Source organism: Takifugu flavidus, chromosome 14, assembly GCF_003711565.1.
Source record: "Takifugu flavidus isolate HTHZ2018 chromosome 14, ASM371156v2, whole genome shotgun sequence".
Taxonomy (NCBI): Eukaryota; Metazoa; Chordata; class Actinopteri; order Tetraodontiformes; family Tetraodontidae; genus Takifugu; species Takifugu flavidus.
The window spans coordinates 9,156,249-9,178,238 of NC_079533.1; the positions used below are offsets into that span (position 1 = coordinate 9,156,249).

The 21,990-nt window shown below is 42.4% G+C and overlaps 2 protein-coding genes and 1 long non-coding RNA gene across 3 annotated transcripts; 1 reads left to right on the forward strand and 2 right to left on the reverse strand.

The window, feature by feature from the left end:
• Window positions 1-1,298: 1,298 nt before the first annotated feature.
• Window positions 1,299-6,372, reverse strand: mpzl2b (myelin protein zero-like 2b). The gene is made up of 5 exons (XM_057054693.1): window positions 6,043-6,372; window positions 3,982-4,151; window positions 2,892-3,102; window positions 2,578-2,746; window positions 1,299-1,795 (listed from the first exon to the last, which is right to left on the reverse strand). Exons 1-5 carry the CDS (start codon window positions 6,089-6,091, stop codon window positions 1,609-1,611), a joined length of 786 nt encoding a protein of 261 aa, XP_056910673.1. The 5' UTR covers window positions 6,092-6,372; the 3' UTR covers window positions 1,299-1,608.
• A 776-nt stretch (window positions 6,373-7,148) lies between these two features.
• Window positions 7,149-10,993, forward strand: pafah1b2 (platelet-activating factor acetylhydrolase 1b, catalytic subunit 2). Its single transcript, XM_057054694.1, has 6 exons — window positions 7,149-7,387; window positions 7,759-7,840; window positions 8,344-8,433; window positions 8,599-8,715; window positions 9,154-9,276; window positions 9,393-10,993. Exons 2-6 carry the CDS (start codon window positions 7,760-7,762, stop codon window positions 9,672-9,674), a joined length of 693 nt encoding a protein of 230 aa, XP_056910674.1. The 5' UTR covers window positions 7,149-7,387; window position 7,759; the 3' UTR covers window positions 9,675-10,993.
• A 2,608-nt stretch (window positions 10,994-13,601) lies between these two features.
• LOC130537810 (uncharacterized) lies at window positions 13,602-21,962 on the reverse strand. The gene is made up of 3 exons (XR_008953696.1): window positions 21,572-21,962; window positions 15,593-15,689; window positions 13,602-14,132 (listed from the first exon to the last, which is right to left on the reverse strand). It is a non-coding gene; the product is annotated as an uncharacterized LOC130537810 (long non-coding RNA).
• Window positions 21,963-21,990: the final 28 nt, after the last annotated feature.

Here is a 21,990-nt window from a genome sequence, read left to right on the forward strand (position 1 = left end):
CAAATTCAGCAATACAAGACCCATTACGGCCAATCGAAGGCAACTGTATACCTTTGAAACCTCGTTAGCCTTTTACAGAGAAACGCCCTACAGTTGTAAATACAGGATATATATGTTGCATTTACATTGTAAGGCTGCTGTAATACTGCGATATCACAGAGTTTAATCCAACCTAATTATCCAATATGCTGCTATGTGTAAGTACAGCTTAGGTGAGACATTAAATGGGAGGAGGTGAGTTTAAGTTTAGAGTGGTGCAAGGCAAAGACGGGGTGTGTCTGTTGATGTTAGGGTGGTTTGGCTGCACGCTCACTGTTCTTCTCTCCGGGCCCAGTCACTGGAGTATCAATGCAGCAGTGATGGGAACTGTTCCAGCGCTGCATTATGAAAAAAAAGAAAAGAAAAGAACCCCCACTGCATTTGCTGCAAAGACAGGATGATGCTGCAGGACTATGCAGAGCACACAGAGCTCACAAATACAAGGTGAGATGTCTGCTGCACAGAGGTAAACTTGCAACATTTCAGACCACATGAAGGTACTGTTCCAGTGGGGAAAAAGACTCTGAGAAAGATTTTAATCAGTAGTCAAATCAAAGCAATTTCATTTTACTATAATCAGATTACATTTTATAACCCAGCCATTTTGCAGCAATAAATTATAATCAGTTATAGCAGACTACATTCACATTTATAAAAGATGAATCTATTATTATTACTAGTTAAAAGTAATGATACATGAATATATTGTATATTGAGTGCAGGACGTAGCAGCATTAGCAGCAGTTCATCGATTAAGCAGCCACTTGATCCAACTATAAGACAAACATGCACTGAAAAGAAGAAAACGGTCGCTTTAAAGCACAACAGAACCTATTTTTGCTTTTGCTAAGGAAGTAAAATGATTTGCCACTAGGAGGCGCTGTAGCATCCTTTGACAAATCACCTCATTCCTTCATAGCGCTGAAGTCTTAACGTCAGTCAGAAACGAATCTATTGCCTAAAAATGCATGTATCACAGTTTAAAGAGGTTAAATATTTTTTAATACACATGAAGTTTTTAAATGTGTCTTTTATTGTATGCACTCTTTTACCAGTGTGCCCTCCAAAAATGTCTTTATTCAAATAATAAAAAAGAAACCTCATCGCTATGTCTTTCACAATCCACATTTAGCACACAGCAGATTTTAAATGGTAGAAAGTCACACAGAGGAGTGGCTGTCAGGTATGTCACTTACCAGCTCACCTGGGCTCAAAATACCTGTTACCCCTCTCTGAATACAAGACGCTGGAGTCAGATAATCATTTTAGAAAACTTTATTTTATTCAAATGTTCTTAAAGTTGCGTTTATTTTCTTTTTAAGAAACAAACAAACATTATGTACATTTTATAAACATTTATAAAAATCGAAATTCAAAGCACTGGCTCTGCACATTTGTTCTCTCGCTCTGGAGACAATATAAAAATACCTTGGTTTTCTCTAAAAACAGGAGGGCAGCGTTAAAACTGACAGGATTCACCAAGTGTTTAAACATACAAAAAAAGAAAAACATTTAAATTACCGGGCATTTCACAAAATGGGAAGAACTATTTTAATGAACAGTGTCCATCTAATCATCGTCATCGTCGTCACCATAGTCGTCATCGTCATCGTCGTCGTCGTCGTCATCGTCGTCCTCCTCATTGTCGTCATCACCTCCACTGCTGGGTTCGGACTCTTCATCATCTGAGCTATCCACCTCTTTCTTCTCCTTCTTCAGCACAGCAACAGCCAGCGGAACTGCCTCTTCAGGTGAGCTGACCCAACCCCGACAACAAACAGATCCAGTCGCACACAATGAAACACTCAGACATCTGAACACCGGGACAATGTGGCCAAAACCATTCACTGTAAGGAACCGCCAACGTTCGTACACTATACGATACCCAGAGTCTTCAGCTTGAAATGAGGAGGAGGACTTGAAGAAACTTGTTAACGTCTCCTCTCAACTGTAAGGCACGTTCTCAGAAACAAAAACAAGGAATCAGCTCATGGTTCTCTGAGAAGGTACTGAAACGCTTCAGGGGAGGCGGTAGTTGTTAGTGAAGCCACTTATGAATGGCTGATGGAGAGACTGCGACTCACTTCACAGCAGCAGTATGAAGCGCTTATTTAGTAAAAAAAACAAACCTTTTAGTTTTGTTTAGACCTTGTAACGTGGAAAAAGCTGTTGCCATTAACTGCTGCTGTGAACTGAATATTAAAAGGGAAAAAAAGCTGCTTTTTAAAGATCACTTCCATATTCACAACTCCTATTCTGCAATTTAAAACCTCATGATTGTGGTGAGAATCACTATAAAACCATATAAAAAGTGTAAAAAGAACTTTAAAACCTGATCTATTATTGGGTAATAATGAAGTGATGCCTGAATATGAACTGAGAGTTTTCTTTGGAGGAGCAAACATGGATGAAAAGATGCCTTCCCGGCCTTCTTCCTTCCTTTTTTTCTTTTCCATTAGATTGGAACCCAACAGTCAATTAGACTCCGCACCAGCCCAAGAGGAAGATGAGGAGACAAGCTTCATCTCCGGCCCTCACCACATGCCGGTGTCCTTCCACCCCTGCTCTCGGGAATGCAGCTCGATGTCGTTATCCACGTGCTTCCTCCTGCAGTACCGCACCACCACAAAGATGCCGAGCAGCACCAAGATGACGCCGCAGGCGCCTCCGACTGCTGCCGCCAGGATGCTGATCTCAGAAAGAGAAACTGGAACCAACAAAGACCAAAATCAGAGTTAAATGACAGCCGAGTGCTGACGTAAACACCGTGAGTGTTGGATATAGTGTCTATAGGAAAGAGGGGAAAAGAGGGAAAGAAATAACTCAAAGTTCACCCAAACATGTTGCCTGACCTTTGTCGACAACTCTGAGCACGATCTCCCCGTTGCTGCCGTGCACATCCGGCCGGTTGCGCACCTGGCAGATGTAGGTGCCGTTGAAGGTCGGCGGCACATTAATCAGAGTGATGGAGGCGTCCCGTTTCAAGATATCACCTGACCACTCCACGTGACCTTGGAAACGACCTGGCAATGGAGGATACTCCACCTCTTGGAAGTAGAAGACCTGGAATATACAAACGATCCGGCTGAGTGGAGAAATCCTCAACAGAAATCTCACAAAGTCAAAAATGGAGGACTTTTCAAGAATTCCCAAATATGTAATGAACTCAAATCTATTATAATATCCAGCCAAGAGTTTTGTCCCCATTTAATCGATCCTAGACATGAAAACACAGTTTTGAGTGACATTATCCAAACCTTTATAGGCTCAACTGAACCCTCTTTCTTTCAACAGTACATAAAGCTGCTCACACTCAACTACTCTTTGAATGTTATTCCGCCTCTTTTGCAGGAGACGTCTGGTCCCAGAGACCCAAACTCAGCACTCGTGGAGTAAATTCCTGCATCTGATCCAGATGATAACAAAACACACATGGAAAACTGGGTGGACATGCCTGATGACTACATAAATTACAATATTAGGGGAAATATTTTTGAATCAACAGATAAATAGTCCCCCAAGGCTCCATTCTTGGACCTCTACTATGATCTACATACTCACATATAACGTCCTGTATAGTCGCTTTTTGCTCTTTCCCTCATTCACTCTTCTATCTAAACTAATATAAAAGGTAATTATCTTTGAGTGACAGGTTAAAGAGTTCATCATCAGTCACTCATGTCAAAAGAAGAAGCCACAACTCTGGACTGAGAGCTTAAATATTAATGCGGTTTTCAGTGAACTGGTGGCTCTGCAGGATTTGTAAAACCTTGTCTAAACATTCATCTCGATGGATTAGAGTCCAAAGGAAAAAATGTGGTTTTAATGATAAATTTACAACCAAATTCTGAAGTGCCAGTGATTTGCTATAGATTAAATGTCCCTAAAATAGTAATGACACTAAAGTACATGGGAGGGGTTTCAAAGAAAGCCGGTACACACCGACTCATCCTGTCCTGAATTTAAGGGCCTGAAGCTCCAGGACACTGCCACCGACTGAAGAGACACTGGCTGAGTGGACGTGAAGGTGCACTTCAGTCTCACACTCGTCCCGTTCACCACTTCCTGCTCCTTCGCCGTATAAATACTGATCCCGCTGACGTGTCGCACCCCTGCAAGAAAGGAAAAGAAATGGAGCCGGGTCAGCTGTACCAAAGCCCTCGTGTGATGGATGAGATGGTAAGTCAATAATTAGATGGGCTGGTCACACTAGAGGTGGTTCTGGAACACGCCGAAGCCTGTTTTCATTGCTTTTAAAGACACAAAAATGTCTTGAAATAATCTCCACAACTGAACAGAAACGCATCAAGGAGTAAATCTGGATCATGCTGGAAGGATGAGCAGATCTGCAGATCTCCCTCTGCGGATTACAACATTCCTGCCAGAAAACTTCAGAGGAAAAGAAGCAAAGAACATTCAGGACTTGGAAGTTTTGTTTAGAAGACCTACAAATAATAGTAATATAGTACAGAATACATGATACGTCTCTCTGGGAATTACCACTTAAAGATGATCCAATTTTAAGAATGGATCAGACCCAATATCTTAAGATTCCTCTGGTACAATACAAATACCCTAAGAGTGATGAGGAGGGAGGATTTTCTATACTATACCAATCACATTAGTACGAGCATTCCAGTCCATAAAAAAGCCAAACTCTGAAGGGACTCTCTGCACTGTGGTTTACATTTTCTATTCAAGGTCAGTTTGGGGCTGCAGACATGTCTTAAGACTTTTAGAAGCCTTAAAATGCTGCTCTTGGTTAGTAGTTTTCCTCTTAATCGTCACTAATGCTGAGGTCCAACAGATATTCACCGTATCTGACTTTTCATTGGTTCCAAATGTAATCATTTGGCTAAAATTCAATCCTGCCGCGTGATTATATCAGAAGCATTTGGAAGCATGTCTCGACAGCACAAATGTCTGAACCTTATTCCAGTGAAATCATGTTTCAAGGCCTGCTCCACAGTCTCCAAAACAGTGTCACAAAACCACTCAAGCAACACGTGCTGCTCAACATTAAAGGCTTTATGGAAGAGTACTGGAAGATAATCACACTGAAAACCTAGAACTGATAAATATATCAACCCAACACACCCTGTGTTTCAGCTTTGCTGTCAAACTGGCAGCAAAAAGGCTGAAATAACAGGCCAGTGATGCAAAATACAGCAATGCCACGACAAAACTGACAAGCTGCACTTGGTTACTCTTTAAAAATGTGTTAAACGCGTCAAATAAACTCATGTTAACTTGTGCTGCAGCATATCAGCTAAACATTTGGATCGGTTAGAGCCTCTTGCATAGGTTTGCCAATGGTTAACAAAGATCAATATTGGCATGGCAAACTTGTCTTCCACTGCTATTAAAATGATAATATTTTTAGCATAAGGAAGGAAGGAACCTGCTGCATCGTTAGTACAAACTGAGAAATGACCGTCGAAATTAAAGTCTGAATAAATTTCATAAATTACACAATTATTGTGTAGCAAGTTCTGCCGTTTTGTGCCAAAATAGCATTTATGGTTTAGATGCATGTGGAGATTATTATTCCCACTAAATTCTGGAGTTTTGGAGAGATGAAACAGCTTCAAGAATCTACAACAGCTCCTGTTTTGTATTGTTGAAAAATAAAATTTAAAAAGTAGTTTATATAGTTTTCTAAAATGATTATCTGTTTGGTTTCCAAACCTGAATTCAATTGCATTGGGATAATAAAAGTAACATCACTAAAAAAATACGGAACTCTGCACGTATCACGTATAAGAAACGAAATTGTAGGCCGCGTCCGGGACCTATTTTATCTTGCGGCGTGTATTCACAGTCCAAAGTCCAGTGAAGTGGCTCACATGGCAGGTGTCAGAAACCAAGCAGATGTATTTTGATCCTACATACTTCCACATCAGGTGATCTCCAGCTGTTCTGTCAGGGGGGTTAAACTTCATTCGACTGACAAAATGTCTGACACATGTCCTCCTACTCCTCCAGGAAGTCGGGGAAACTCACCTGGCCCCACGAATCCTCCCAAAAGAAGCAAAAGCCATATTTGATACATCCGGGAAAATGTTCTCCTGTAGTTGGAATCCGCTTTTAAGATCCCTTCATAGGTTGTTTTAGGTGAAGTTAGGAGTACAATTGTCGCCGAGGAAACCAAAGTGGTTCTTCAGCGGTGAGAGTGTCAGTCCGCAGTAACACACCTGAGGGGCGGAGCTCCACGCTGCTCCTTTCCTTCTTGCTTAACTTGTTAATCTACCTATGACCAGAGAACACCTCGATTGCCTCTGATGCCAGTGATAAGATCACAAACGTGTCTGATTTGTTGTAGGCTACTCGTCAGCGGCAGCCAGGCGAGTCTGGAGTTACCGATTAGTTTCTGCTGCGAGCGCCATCTGGTGGTCACTATGAGGTAGCACAGGTGATCAACCAACGGCTCCATTATTAGCATAGTCAATCAATCTACTGTATTTATATAGCGTGTTACAATCAACAAGAATGATTTCATAACATTTTATTTTGAACATGTTAGTGAAAATAAAGACAACCAAATAAGAGCAACACCAGAGTGATTATATTGTAATGATGAAAACGAAGAATTTTATTTAGTAAAACTTTAATTAGACGCATGTAAAAGATCATTTAACATTTACAAATGTTCAAAATAATTCATTTGGATTGAAATGGCGCAGGATGCGATTGTTGCCTTTTATCACCGGTCCTCTCCAGGAATATTCTAAATAAATGGAGGGGGTGCTTACATTGTTTAGGAATCTATGTTTTAAGACTCTAAGACTCTTGTGCTAAAGGTAACAAACCGTTAATGATCTGATTGAGAATGCAATCATCGCCAAAACAATGGTCCACCCATAATGCTTTGCAGCCGGAGTATTGAGTATTTTTCTTCTGATATTGCCTTTAAGGGGAAATAAAACTTTGCCGTTACCAACAACAAATAATAGCAGTGTCTTGTTATAGCCTACACATAATAAGTTACATGTTTAAACCTGTTCGTAATAACCGTGACAGCCCAGTAACCGGCCCAACAACCGGTGTGGAAAGGCTGCCTGACAGACAAGAACAAGGGGGGAAATTTCCTCCGTGGCGTCTGCGTCTCCGTGTGCAGCGCCCTCTGCAGGTAGTTCGGCTAATGGCGTCAGCTCGGCGCTCTTGCTCTGGAAGAGTCTGTTCTCTGCTTTCTTGACACACCTTTTGTTGTCTGGTCGAGTTACTGACAACTAGCCTTTGGTAGCAAGCATCACTGTTGGAGCATCACACAACGGAGCGTTGAAGTTGGGGGGGAAATAACTGCTGTGAAGCCGAAGGAGCTAAGAAGCGACGGCCAGCGCACAGCGAGGTATTTTATTCCGCAAAATGCAGCTATTTCTGGAATACAGTCTTTTATAACGGGTGTGTCAAGTGCTAAGGATCAGAGATGCAGTCATAACATCCCCTGTCATCTTAACCAGCTAGCTAGCAGTCAAACCAACATCAGATAAACAGTAACCTAGCGGTTTTAGATCGATCTGCGCCCTGATCCATAAGCACCCGTCTGGAAATCGAAAGTAGCTACATCCGCATTAGGCCAATCCGTCTGCTTCCCAAATGGCTTTGCCACCGAATCAAAGCAATGATTTGTGCATGTTGATTCTTTCCTCCAGCATCAGCTCTAACCGAGTGGACCCTTTTTTAGGTCTTCAGGTATGTTTGGTTTTATTTGTCCTGCAGGATGAGCGGTGATGAGGTGAACCCAGCTGCAGTGCCTCAGCCTGTGGAGGATGTTCAAGGAGATGGACGCTGGATCTCCCAGGTATTATTCTGTGCTCACTTGTGATGGTCTCCGTGAGTTTTCACTCAATATTCACTGGATGCATTTCCACAATGCCAAAATTTACTCCTGAAACTCTTTTGGGGGGGTCAAAAGTGTGCTCAAATGGTTGGTGGCAGCAGTCTAAATATATTAGCCTAAATGCAGCAACATTTCCCAATGGTGGTGTTTTCGTTCCTTTTTTTTTTGAGTCGCTTAGTTCAGCTTGGTCTGTGCAAAGGTAATCCTGCACAGCTAATTAGACTGAAGCAGTCTGCTGTAGTTCATGCTCTCCATCAGATGGGTCACCAGACAAATCCCATTGAGCTCAAAGGATTTTTGCCTCAATAAGAAGGTTAACAAGTACTAATTTACAGCTGAGGTTTAAAACCCAATATTGTGTTAAGATGAAAGGCTTTCACCCATAGCTGTGATGACTCTGAAAGCTGTGCAACGTAAAGAATGGTCATTAATGGTCTGGAAATAAATTCTCCTTCCTCCTCTAGCACACCAGATTCGTGCAGGAGTGTAAAGATGCTGAACCAGATGTGCTTTTTGTGGGGGATTCAATGGTGCAACTAATGCAACAGTTTGAGGTGAGACACTGCTTGTCCCCTAAAAGACATTATTGCCATCTTATTTATTTTTTAAGTGGTTTACTTTTAAACTATATAAATCATTGCGAGAGGATTTCCCTCTGATTGGTCAGAGGCTTTGACCAAAGGTTTTCATGTTTCCTATTCCTGGTTTTCTGTCTACAGGTGTGGAGGGAGTTGTTTTCTCCCCTTCATGCGCTCAGCTTCGGCATCGGAGGCGACACCACCTGCAACGTGCTGTGGCGGCTGCAGAATGGAGAGCTGGAGAACATCCGCCCCAAGGTGGGCCTGCAAGAACGTCCATTTCTGCCAATAAATATGACGCAGAGATCAAACCAATCAGACTGTAAATTGGGCTTTCAACAAAAACCATCAAAGTTGTAGTAAGGAAAAGGAAGTGAAGCAGAAATAGAAGCGGAAGAGCGTTGGAGGAGCTGTGCTCTCGTGTCTGCCTAATTCATTCATGCTTTACCACGTTACAATTCAAAACACGCAGGGGGCTCTTTAAATGCAAACGCATCTTAATTGATGTGCTTAATTGATGTTTTCCACGATCCTCTGTCTAGGACAGGTAAACTGTCCATTTCCCTTAGTGACTCCTGTGTCTTATGTTGGAATAGGTGCACACCTGCATTATTTGCATTGGCATCGTTAATAAATGAGGCAGGGGGCTCAAAGCATGTTGGCCACAGTGACTAAAGTGTCGGTGGTCTTCTCCAGGTGGTGGTGTTGTGGGTAGGAACAAATAATTACCAACACACGGCGGAACAAGTGGCAGGAGGAATTCTCGCCATCGCCGAGCTGCTGAGGTCTCGCTTCCCAAAAGCAAAGATCATCGTCCTGGTGAGTAACACCTTTTTTTGTCTTTGATGCGTGTGTAAAACCACCACGGTTGAATTCTGGAGGACTTTATTGCGATTATTTTGAATCACATAAAGATTGTTGCTGTGTTTTTTTAGAGTTTGCTGCCTCGAGGTGAGCGTCCCAACCCACTGAGGGAGAAGAACGCCGTGGTCAATGGGTTTGTGCGCTCCTGGCTGCCACGGCTGGGCCAGCAGGCTCAGTTCCTGGACGTCAGCAAGGGCTTTGTCCACTCTGACGGAACCATCATCCCACAGGACATGTTCGACTTCCTCCACCTGACACTGACGGGCTACCGGAGCATCGCCAAGCCGCTCAGCGACCTGCTGCTTCAGATTCTGGAGGAGACGCCGGAGGAGAGACGGGCGTCGCTGGTTTGAGGTTCACGGCCACGCTGAGAGTCCGCCCAGAGGCTTGTCTCACCCCTGGCGCGGAGGTGGGGGAGACATGTTCCTGGTGTCTGCAGGAGGACAGGTTCACTCTTTTGGGGAGAGGGGCGTTGACGTGAATGTGACGGCTCCAGATCACATTCACAGGTGGAGAAAAGCTAAAGAGGGAGGGAGAGAGAGAGCTTGTTACAGAGTATCTGCAGTAGGAACAACTTTTGCTGTGAGAATTTGATCCAGGTCACCTGAGAACATGTGGAACTGCAAAAGCACACGTGCCACACAGCTGTCCAACATGGAGCGTCCCTCAAAGCATTAACACTGTGAAGCAAACGCCATAGAAACACATGAAGTTCTCCACGTGCTCGTCCATACGAGCAGAGGTTAGCGTGCTACGCTTGACCTCGATGTGTTGCTAATGGAGCTTGTAATGAAGAAAATCCGGAGTGGCGACTACAACCGTTCACTCATTTTTTAGTAATAAAAAAGAAAAACACAGCAGATTTTAGCCACTCACTTGTCTCCTGCTTCACTTTCAACAGAATCAATTGACCCGGTCTGGTCAGATGTGAAGGCACTCTAGCTCTCTCTCCCTCTCTGTGATGCTCATGCCTTTTTTAGTGTTGTATCTGTTGTGCTTTCTCGGCCCCCTCAGGAGCCGCCACAGGTTCCAGCTGCTGTACAGCACTGTAGTCAATAACTGTCACACTAAAGAGCAATCGCCGGCCTTGTGAAAAAAGAAAAAAAAAAACGCTTGTCTGTGAATTCAACTATGTGGAGCATCGTGTTATCCGGCATCACTGCTGTTTCCAGCTGCACACTTGCTTTGTTCAATAGAAATAGTGTGTGTGGGCGCGCGTGTGCCTTATGTGTTTTTCGTGGGAGGATGTGTGTTATTTCTGATTGTGGGTTAAGTTGGATGTGAGGGTCATCCCGTTACACTAATTCCATCACCGACTTGGTGTGTAGAGAGCAAATATGAGCTTTTTTAAACCAAGCTTACACTGATATTTTCCCTGAGTTTACGTGCATGTGTATTTATGTACAAATGTCATTTAAATCTGAAGGAGTCTAGTAAACAAACAGGCACTGCAGCTCCAGTGTTTGGATATTAAACGTGAAACAATAACTGTAACTGAAGTAACCTTTGTGACACACCTGTTCTAAGATTGGCTAGAAGTGACCGTAGACGGATGATTGATGGAAATGACTGGAAACTCTGTGGGGGCAATACAGCATTTGCGCTGTTTTGGCACCCAGTCACGTGATGGAAGTAAAACATTCCAATAAAAAAGACACAATAATGAAACAAAGTTCTAAAAACGTGTTTTTGTGTCTGCCAGTTTGTTGTAAAATAGGGATGTTGTCGTCGTTGTACCGGTGTAGTGTTATCATGTTACCGATAGGGGGAGCCATTGAATAAGCGCTAAACGGACACCTATTACCTGACTTTACCTGATTTTTTTCATACCAAATTAATATTAATCCACTAACAGCATACTGTCACATTTTATATGCAAATCCACTGACTGCCACGTATTCTCCTGAAAGGTAATAAGATATTAGTGGTTTTTGAATATCCTGCCTAATTTTCAGCATTTACTGTATGATTTATTTGCAAATTTGTTATAAATAATGTTCTTTTTTTTTGTTTTAAACTGATAGATTATTAGAAACGAATATTTACCCACAGAATTAAATCACGATGTGCTTTTACTGTTGTACATAAACAAAGTGCCACCATTTTCACCTGATTGTCTCCTAAAAAGAGGTGCAAGACTGTAACCTCTGGTGGATTAAGTGATGAATATCAGATGTCCTGGGAGAAAGAAGTGTGCAGAAGAAGACTGAACTGCCTGCCATCCCCTTATTTAAATCAATACCCGTTAATGAAGCAAGGCTTTTCAGAGGAAACAGATATTGTGTGTTTCAGATTATGTGACGTGATTATGCGGCAGGAAATTGGAACTTCCTGCCACCTCCAATCAGTCAGCGTCATCATTTAAAGAGTGAACGACGCCTACATGTATGAGCAGCTTCATTTACGGTGTTGTTCAGCTATATTTATATTATGACTCATTGACGCATTTATGTCAGCTTCAATCTGGAGGCAACATCTACTGTAGCTCATGTGCCACCTGTGTTGTGTCTATGGTGTTTTGCTGTATAGAGCACTGATTTTCCTATATTCAAGCTTGTCAACAGTCCAGGGGAACTCCAGAGGTCCTTTCTGAGAACAGGCCATCGAAATTCATTTGCACCCATTGATTTTCTCACACCTAAAGCTAATTCTAAAGGTTAAGTCAGGTTGTCCTATTTACGTTTTACCCAGCGGCGATCGTTTCACCTTCAGCCGACATCTCCCCGCCGCAGTGGAAAGGCCCGAAGCAGATTTGGATGCTGATTAGTGCCTGAAATGGCATATCGCGGCGCTTAAGTGAGAAACACCCTGTAGAAAAGGTCCTAAGCTAGCTGTTTTTTAGGTATTGCAAACAGGGAATGCTGGGAACAACCCAACAACCTTTACATTAAAAGAGGCTTAAAGCTGCAGAAGTGATTGAAATAAATATCAGTCACAACAATCGGATACAGTAAGTGACTTTAATGCTGAATTATAAAGTGTGTTAGGCTCACTGGACACACGTCCAGCTCTGGAGCCAGTGGACATCTGCTTAACTCAGATGCTAAAATCTGTCTACCTTACAGCTTCACTGTCTGTAGCATTACTTCTACCCTGATAAGCACACTGAAAGGCCTTTATTTTCCATAATCCGGAGGGCTGAAAAATTAACTTAGCCCATTACAGACCTGACATGTCCCAGCAGCCTGTATCAGTTAAGTTTAGGTTTTTTTTCTATGTTTTGTTTTTTCCACTCAGGACATTACGTCGGCCAAGCAAGCATGTTTTCTACCCCATAATCTGTCTTCCAGGCCACGATTTTCTCTTATTTACATGAAATAATCAGGTTATATTCATTCATTAGTAATAATAGAAACATCACAAACATATGTATCTCACCATTTAGATGGTTCTTCGCCATAAGACTCAATAGAGCGGTGACAAATCTCAAGGGTTTTAGAGGTGACCAAGGGATGACATCACCTGCTCCCGATGCCTTTATTAACGCTGGAATCATGTAATCATGTGATCTCCAGAATGTCTGATAATCTCAGTCTGTTTTCCAAGTAATTATTAAAGAGAGTTAATAATGAATGAGTGGCTATCGACTCTGGCTTCTGGCTTAAATGTCATGTCAACATGATAGGGATACTAATTACATCGCATACTGGTGGATACAGCTCAATGTCTCATAATGTTCATCAAAGTAACCACAAAAATCTGACCACAGTGCTAAAGAGAGCTCTAGCTTAGCTCTAGCTTTGATTGCTCAGTGTAATTCATGTATTTGCATGTATGATGTATGTTTGTTCTCTGCTCTCTGTGCTCCCCCCTTCTTCTCCTTTCTTATCCATCCAGTAATCAGCACTTATAGGACAATTTTGATTGTAACAGATGAATGAATAAAGATGAACTGAAGCGAACTGAATAACTAATGCTTTCATATTTAGCACTTTAATTGCAATCAAATGTTACAGTTAGTGCGCTACCAAAATGAAGACCTCACTTACCTCTGCTGTAAAATAGTTATGGATGTTGAAATATTAAACACTTTATATGCTAATTCTATTGAATCAAACTGCAGCAGAGTTACCAACATCCCTCCTGCAGAGAGCTGCGTGCAGCAGCTTCATTAACAGCAGAGTCAGCGTTTGGGAAATGATTGCAGAGGCAAATATTACGCTGTAAAAATGTCTTTGTTAACTATTTTACTGTAATGCAGCACAGAGGAAAAGCCTAAAACCATTGTGGTAGATGAAAAGTATATATACACAGTATATATATAGTATAGACACTTCAAATTTGGGATTATGTTTTCTTTATTCTTTCAGTTTTTGAGGATTTTGCAAATGGTGTCATTGAGAAACATTTAATATTGTGAATTGAATGGTCTGAACATCTGCATCCGACTCGGCGTCATTTTAGAGCCACTTTGCACAGTTGTTTCTCTTGCAACCGTGAATAATGACACTGAGCATATGAATCTGTCTATAGTTGTACCTGTTGGGAAGCCAATGTTGTAGTTTTCTTGCAACTTATGAGAACATCCATCTGTCAGTGAGTATGAATAAAATAGCTGCAGCATTTCTAGCTTGGACAGTGAAACCATAAGCAGGACCAGGCTAATATGGAGGGTTAGGGCTGACCCCTCCCCAGAAAGGGCAAGAGGGAAGGCCAGAAATGGGAATGGCTACATATTAGGAAGCAGAACAGGAGAAAATAACATTTGATGCTGTAACACAATTGATCAGAGTAGTTGTGGAGGACAATAGTTGGGACTCAGGCAGAAGGTTGGGTGAGACGGGCTGTCCTGGAGGGAGGATAGCTGGGCACTGGAAAGACAAGGGAATCGGGTTAGACGAGGCAGCAGTAACAAAAGTCTCAAATCCCTATTTGAAAACTTCCAAAGACAAAAACCAGAGGGCAGAACAACACAGAATCTCTTTTGAGAGCCTAGAACCTGATTTACCAAGTGATTAACAACAAACAGGTGAAGAACAGAGACAAGAGCCAGTCTTTTGTGCTGCAGACCAGATGGACTGGTGACAGAGGCAGAGGAGGTGTGTGGTGATCAGAAGCGTGAGTCACGCCCAGCCCGGGGAACCATGAGGGAGCGGGAGGAGGGAGCGAAGAAACGCAACAAAAACACGATAAAAGGCAGATCCCCAACACATGAAAGCACATTAATGGATGCGGTGCAACCTCACAGATAAGGGGAGGTGGTGATGATTTGTTATCTGACCCTAGTGTTCCATGTTGGTCCTGTTGGGGGGGTTCAGAACAGACACACAGCTTAACAGGCTTCATTCCACTTTAATAGGCTGTGGACTTTTCAGTCGGATTTTGGTAACTTTAACCTTCTAATCCCTGCTGATATTCAGGCGTTAGTTTTTGCTCCTGGTCAGGAATATGATGATAATCCCTGTCATTCCACTTTCATGTCATTTGGATTAAAGCAGCAGTGCCAGGCTGGTTCTGCTCATCTCTCTCAGGCAGATATTAATGACAATTCATCCTCATATACAGGGGTCAAGCATGGCAGCAGCCCACAAGGTTCTGTACTTGGACCAGCACTTTTTACCTGGTATATGTTTCCTTTAGGGAATATTATTTGTCAGAACGGAATAAATTCTCAGCCGTATGCTGATGACTTTATATGATCAGTTCTGGATGTGTCCGAGTTTTGCAATTCCAAAATATAAAGGCCAATATTAGCAACGACATTCATTAAAAACGCTCCTTTCAGTAGCATTTTTCCGTTGCTGTTCTGTTTGTGACCCGCAACCGCACCTGGCGACTCACAGCGCTGAAAAGTGAGTGATGAGCATTTATTCCACAGTCAGCATCCATCACACGAGGCGGCTCCACGGGAGGCTTTGGGTGCACGTGCCCTGTGCTGACGAGCCCGCTCGGAGCCGCTAATTGAAAAACCTGCGTGACGCACAAACGCGCGACGTCTACAGAGTGTGAAACCAGAAATCCAGGGGAGGCAGAATAATGAGGAAGAAAGCACGAGAATCCTTCACCTAGTTTGAATCCAAGATTATATTCAACGCATCATTAAATCTGTATGAACAGAAATGATTTACTGAACACCACTTTAGCGATGTGAAGGAGGCTACTCCTATAAGTGTTTAAATACTCTATATATTCTTTCTATGCTATACATCATATGCTGCCTACAGTACTTGAGGGGCCTGTCTCTTCTGGAAACATTTTACAATGCCCAGAGGCTGTGAAGCGCTCGGGGATGGTGAGAGCAGAGGTAAACAGGATCTCATCTCACTCTCACTACAGAGGGACATGTTCCTGACTCTGGGGCACTGGTGGAGCTCTGGGGCATCTATGATGCCTCCCGTCAGGCTGCGCGGCCCTGCCATTTAATATATCTAGAAGAGGAGAAGAAGAAGAAGAAGAAGAAGCTTTTATTGGTCCCAAAGAGGGAATATGACACAACTTACATGAACATATATGATGAACACACGATCATTAAAGGGAGAGCTGCCCTGGAGAAGCTCTCTGAGCATTTGGGAGTTTACTACCTTGCTCAAGGGCACCTCAGCAGTACCCTGAAGGTGTCCCAGCACCTCTCCTGTTACCAGTCCTCCAACCAGAACCCCCCAGACTTGCTAAAGTTCTGGATAAAACAGCTAGTTGCTAAACATCACAGGCCAGACCCAGAGATTAGTTCAAGACAGACATGAAGCTGATCAGGCTTCAATCCGCCTTAACATGTTGGGGCCTTTTCAGTCAGTCTTGAGCAACTTTAACATTTTAATCCCTGATGATGATGATGCAGATGTTATTTTTCGCTCCTGGTCAGAAATATGTTGATAGTATAATCCCTCATTTCACCTCCACGTCTTACAGAAATGAGATATTATGCGTGAATTAATGAGGTGCTACTTTTGATATAGTACTTAATCCTATGTGCAGAATCTGGTGGCTCCTTATTTGGTCCAGAATATGCACTTAAATATTTTTATGATGAGAGCGGCTCATCTAACTTTAAAGAGATGTTATTAAACCTTTATTTAGATAATTATTTAAATTAAAATGTACACATATTTTAGCAATTTGGAGCCAGTCCTGACTGTCACACGCTGTATAAATGGATTAGAACTGAACTGAACTGCTTACATCCAACACAAAAACCAGCTGGTCTCTTTCCTGTGAGTTTCCTGAGCCGACAATAATGTTCTCTCTTTTTCTTCCTTCCATTTTAACAAAAACATGAACATGCAGAATTCTAAACAAAACCACACACAGTTGCTCAACGTTTTTGAGCGCGATCAGGTGACTCCAGATTAGTTCACCCATCCACCACTCTGCATTTAAAGCCCGTGTCATCCCAAGGATTTCACTGTTATCGTGGCTGTGCAAAAACTATTTTTATTATACTGTTTATATGTGATTAGTTCCCCCCCTGTTTTAGCTAATGTCAGTCTGCATCCTGTAATTATTATGTCAAGGGTGACAAAAACCCACAAAAGCAAAGCAAAGTAGCTTGAAAGTTACCGCTGCAGTACATTAACATAAGTACATTAACATAATATTGTTTATAGAGTGATGTGGGTGGTGTTGAAAAAGCTAGATGGATCATAGAGAATGTGGCCAGAAAATCTCCTTATTTACATTTTCACTTTTGAATTTGCCTCTTTGACCCCAGAAACCTTGAGTGTTTTATGCGTATTTGCCCCATAAAATGCTGGTCGAGCGTGTTTCTTTGACTGTAATCCTTTTATGATGCCCAGAGGCTGCGGTTGCAATGTTCTGTGCACGCTAACAAGAACGAAGAGAGTAAAAAAAAAAGCAAACTTGGGGTCATTCTCTACTGATCTACTGAGATTAAAAATCAATCAGGGGTTTGATTCTTGAGTCTTAGTGCAGAACCACAAGGTCAGAGCTGAGGGACACCAGTGAGGAAAAAAGAAAGACGTAGCCACGAATAACTGTGAGCGTTGTGTATTCTGGTGAGTTCAGCTGGCGTTGCTATGATGGAGCTCTTCCTCCTCCAAACCTGCCCTGCACTGCAACTTCTGATGAAGGTTCTGAGGAAATGTTCTGCTCAGCTGTGGTTTTGATCATATAAAGTGATTAGTGAGGTCAAAAACTCTCCAAAATAATATCAAATATACAGTATATTTACTGTATATTGTTTTTGTGATCTCATTGGTGCTGTTGTGATATCTAATTTTAAATACTGCTTAGACTCCCACAACATCATAACTGCTATGAAACGTATTGAAAGCACCCTCTGTCATCACCCTCTGGATTAAACCATCCATTTCTATGGGTTATTTAGTCGTAAACCAGCTAAAATACGTTGTAAATACTGTACTCATCACATATTATGAGAACTACTATTGCTGTTGCAAACACAGACGTAAAGAGCAGAGCCTTTAGAGGCTTTAGAACATCAGAAGATGGTTATTTTGTTTTCACAAGTTATAATTTCTACTGAGAACACAGGTAGGTTTGTACTTGTACTCAAAATGTACAGACTCCTGTACAGAGCTTTATTAATGTGGTGCCATCTTACGTCATCTTATGCATTCTGATTATATTTATGTGTTTCTATAATGGCTGTTGTGGCTGAATGCCAGCTGGAAACTCTGCACATGTAATAAGGCCACTGAGAGGAACCTAATATTTAAATTAACTTAAAATAAGTCAAATCCTTCATTTAATTTGCGTGCAGTGACGTCAGTGAGGGAGGGGCTGCCACCGGCTCAATGACATTAACACAATAAAGTCTTGTGTTAAAACACCAACTAGGCCTGTGTAATGGTGTGTGTAGGGGGTGTAGTGTCATCCTTTAGTCGCACTTTTCATGCCTGGAGCCAGCTTTCAGCCTGGTGGTGGATGAATTATGTGTGGATGAATAAAGGACTCTGGATTAGAACCGCAGGAGGTCCAGTTGTGTCTGATCTTACAGGCGGGGAACTTCTGCCTTGAGTCCTCGTTTATTTGCAGGCATCATCTCATTTTCACTCCATGTTTTGGTTGGATGCCCCAGATAATTGGTAATCCTTCTAATTTTAGATACTTGCCAACCCGCTGTAGTGTGTAGTTCGGTCCTGTTGGTGGCGATGTACCGCAGGATTTTTTTATTTTTTTATTTGTTTTGTTTAGCACGACCGGTCCTCAACCCGTTTGCTGTAACCTTTGAACTCTGATATAAATCTCCTGCTCTCCACCTTCCCCCACCTGGGAGCAGCAGTGCAGAATACAGGCTCTTCTCTGCTGTGTAAATGTTCACAACGGAGAGCGCCCGTGCACGTGTGTGTGTGTGTGTGTGTGTGTGTGTGTGTGTGTGTGTGTGTGTGTGCGTGCGTGCGTGCGTGCGTGTTTCTTCATGTTGACTGCTTCATACATGGGATATTCGATATACTGTACTTTACATGTAAAAACAGTATTAAGGTATAAAATGTAAGAGCATCCATACAATATAAGAGCTAAGGACATTGAATACCAACTTAAAATTAATACATTTTAAGTATTTAGGGAACATACAGCATAATAGCTAATTCCTCTTTCACCATGTTTGGTTTAAGCATAGATCTCACAGCACCACCGAGCTAATATTAACATTCCTTTATCGTAGTCTGGACTTAACCCATCAATTAGCGTGCAGACTGTTATTATTGCTTTGAAATTTCCTCTGTAGTTGACTGGGACCAGTTAGAGGTGACCTCTGGGCTCCTGGGCTGACAGCTGTCATCCTGGATGTGTTCCGAAGCTAATAGAAGGCTGTTTTAAAGACTGATGAAGAACAGTTCCAAATTATTCACACACCAAGATTTTGGACTTGGTCCATGTCATTTTAGAAAGACTCAGCTGGAAATATCTCCGAGTCGTCTGCATAACTACAATAGGCAACTTTAAATTTCCATAGAATTCGGACCCATAGCTAGTATATCTAGGACCCTAAAGAACATTATTGGGTTTGGACTCGTGCCCATATTTTAACACCATGCTCTGATAGAACTAATAAGAATACTCTAGAAAGAGTAATAAGGTTAAAAAAATGATATGAATTTGTTTAAAACTACAAAAGAAGTCCAATTTAGGAAAAGGTCAAATCTAATCTACCTGTAAGAAAGGTTATTGATTGATGATTCACACTTGAATATTTTATCAGGCTTTTTCTAATGATTATATTAAACATTCTATTTTTTTTTTTTACCCGGCATCTTTAAAATGTTCTGACTGGAGCACCAGTGGTGGGAAGAGCAGCTGGAAGAAGAAGACATCTCCTGTTTCGTCAGCTGAAAACATGCTGATGTACTGTGTGGCAAGACAAATGGGATAATTAGAGGTCAAAGTCAGCTGAGAAGAGAGAAGGAGGCGTGTGCACGGAACTACAGCTGAAGGAAGAGAGCATATTGTGGATTAAAGGAAATCTTTCAAATCAATCCTGCTAGTGACACGTTGGTGAAAATCAGACATGGACCGGGGATGGCAGAGGAAAATGTGGAGGTGAGGGATGCAGTGGGAAGAGAGAGGAGTGAGACAGGTGGTGGAGGAGAGGAGCAGATGGAGACATATCGAGTGAAGGAGGAAAGGCCAGTCTGTGCCAGGCGGGGCTTCCACCTAAGTTTGCAGACATAAACCAGTGGGCCGAGACAGTAATGTGGAATATGCTCACGAGAGGAATAACCCAACTCCAAATTAATTCCTATTAACAGCTGAACCAGTAAAGTGGGGGAGATCCCAAAGCACGCAGGAGAGGAGTAATGAGCGATTGTCCCCCGCAGGGCTGTTTTATGGCTTTAAGGCTGGTAATGAATCAGCTGTTGAAGGGCAGGTCACAGAGCAAGTGAAAACTGATGAGGAGGCAAAGGTGAGCGTCTACTTATAGACGGTTAATCTCCATCAACCCTGGCAGCACCAGGTTGGTCTTAATATCAGAGCTGGTTTCCTGTTAATTGGCGCGCCCAGTTAGATGATCTCACGGAATCTTGTGTGACGTAACAAAATCAACAGCAGATTTGATCCAAGGAAACATCAGAAGACCCCTCTGGTTCAGAGGCAAGACGCTGAAACGCATCTCTGATTTCCCTGGATGTAAAAAATAGCATTAAAGTTGTCTGTGACAGAAAAAGACCTAAGGTGCAGGCGCTGCGCCATGTACGACATTTAAAGACAATTAAATATTAAAACTTCTTTAACATCAGAAATCTTTTCATGACCCCAGTAAAGAAAATGTTCTATGAGGAGATGAAACATATATGAATGGGTTTACAGAGGAAATTGTGTGACTTAAAGGTAGCATATGGCTCATCTGTTGGGTCGCATCGGCATGCGCGTCCATACTCGATCACACAGCTTGCACTTTCCTGTTTAATGATCGTCAGCACAGCCAGCCAGTGTGTTTGGTTTTGCATGTATGATTTATTTGCTCATTTTCTTCTTTTTGAATTGCAGCCTTTACGGTTTTACAGTGTGTAGGTTTCAGGCTTAGCGAGCTGCTGTAGCGACAAAATAAGCTAAAGAGCCATATCTCTGTAGTTGTCGCTAATAAAATGCAATTAAACAAGACTGTAAGGGGAACCCCAGTTGCTCCCATTTTCTGCTTCATTTTTACTAATGAGTTTGCGACCGAGCGCACAAAGGTGCAAATACAGAGTGAGAGCTAAAACACACACACATCTGCAGTAAACAGCCTTTAAAGGTGCGCAACCCAGATAAGCACGACCCGACACTTTCAAGGTCACACCACAATATTTGGAGTGCAACCATTTTTCCTACCCAGTTATGATCAACACGCAGCCAAATTCTGTCCGTTGTGCTCATACTTGCAGCGGCGCTGCAGCATTAAGCCCAGCACAGCGTGTTTCTAACTTTCTATGCTTGAGTGCTTTGTGTTGGTGCAGTGCTGCTTCTGCCTTTCATTATAGTCTCTGTGGTGCTTAACATCATTATGGCCCTGCTGTCACCACAGCAACCAGCTGTGTGTGTGTGTGTGTATCTGTGTGTTAGATAGACAGAGACAGTCACGGTTGTTTTGTGTGTCAATAAAAACACTTTAAGGCTTTTAAGTGAATGAATGATCAAACAATTTTTTAATCCAAATACTATGATAGATCCACTGTATTGACACACCGGTACATCGTCCATGTCCTTCCTGTCCGTGTTCCACCAGGCTTTCAGCAGTCCCAGTACACGGCTAGATGACACCTGCATCGACTGATAACTTTAATAACGCTAAAAGCCCCCCCGTGTGTCCCCCCCACTAGCCTGACTCATTACTGGAATTATAACGTACCTGCCCGTGAGTCACGTCGAGCCCGAGAAACAGCAGCGTGAGAAACATTTTACTGTAACACCCCCCGAAAAATCTGCGGTGCAAACGTGGGGAGGTTCTGAGCCACCGCTGTAGTCAGCAGTTTAGGTGACACAGGCGTGAACAGTTTGAGTGTCTATAATTTATGAACGGAATGTCAGAGTGCACTAATGCATCATTTTGAGATGTATCATCCCTGCGCGCTGAATGATAAATATTCAAGATGCTTTTGAAGCTGTGAAGCACTGCGGAATATTTTGCAGTCCGTGTTGTAAATATCTACACAGCAGCAAAGGATGCATAAGAATTCACGTGGAAGACACGTGGTGCAAAGAAAAAACAGCATTTTTTGCTTCTTTTTATCTTTATGTCTCAGCGATAGTATCACTTGGACCTCCAGT

Excerpts from the sequence above, each read along its gene's own strand:
- mpzl2b (XM_057054693.1), bottom strand. The coding sequence starts at position 6,091 with ATGTATCAAATATGGCTTTTGCTTCTTTTGGGAGGATTCGTGGGGCCA. Across the intron at positions 4,152-6,042 it reads GGGAGGATTCGTGGGGCCAG|GGGTGCGACACGTCAGCGGG; the intron begins GTGAGTTTCCCC and ends CCTTTCTTGCAG. Across the intron at positions 2,747-2,891 it reads GCTCAGAGTTGTCGACAAAG|TTTCTCTTTCTGAGATCAGC; the intron begins GTCAGGCAACAT and ends TGTTGGTTCCAG.
- pafah1b2 (XM_057054694.1), top strand. The coding sequence starts at position 7,760 with ATGAGCGGTGATGAGGTGAACCCAGCTGCAGTGCCTCAGCCTGTGGAG. Across the intron at positions 7,841-8,343 it reads ATGGACGCTGGATCTCCCAG|CACACCAGATTCGTGCAGGA; the intron begins GTATTATTCTGT and ends TTCCTCCTCTAG. Across the intron at positions 8,716-9,153 it reads TGGAGAACATCCGCCCCAAG|GTGGTGGTGTTGTGGGTAGG; the intron begins GTGGGCCTGCAA and ends GGTCTTCTCCAG.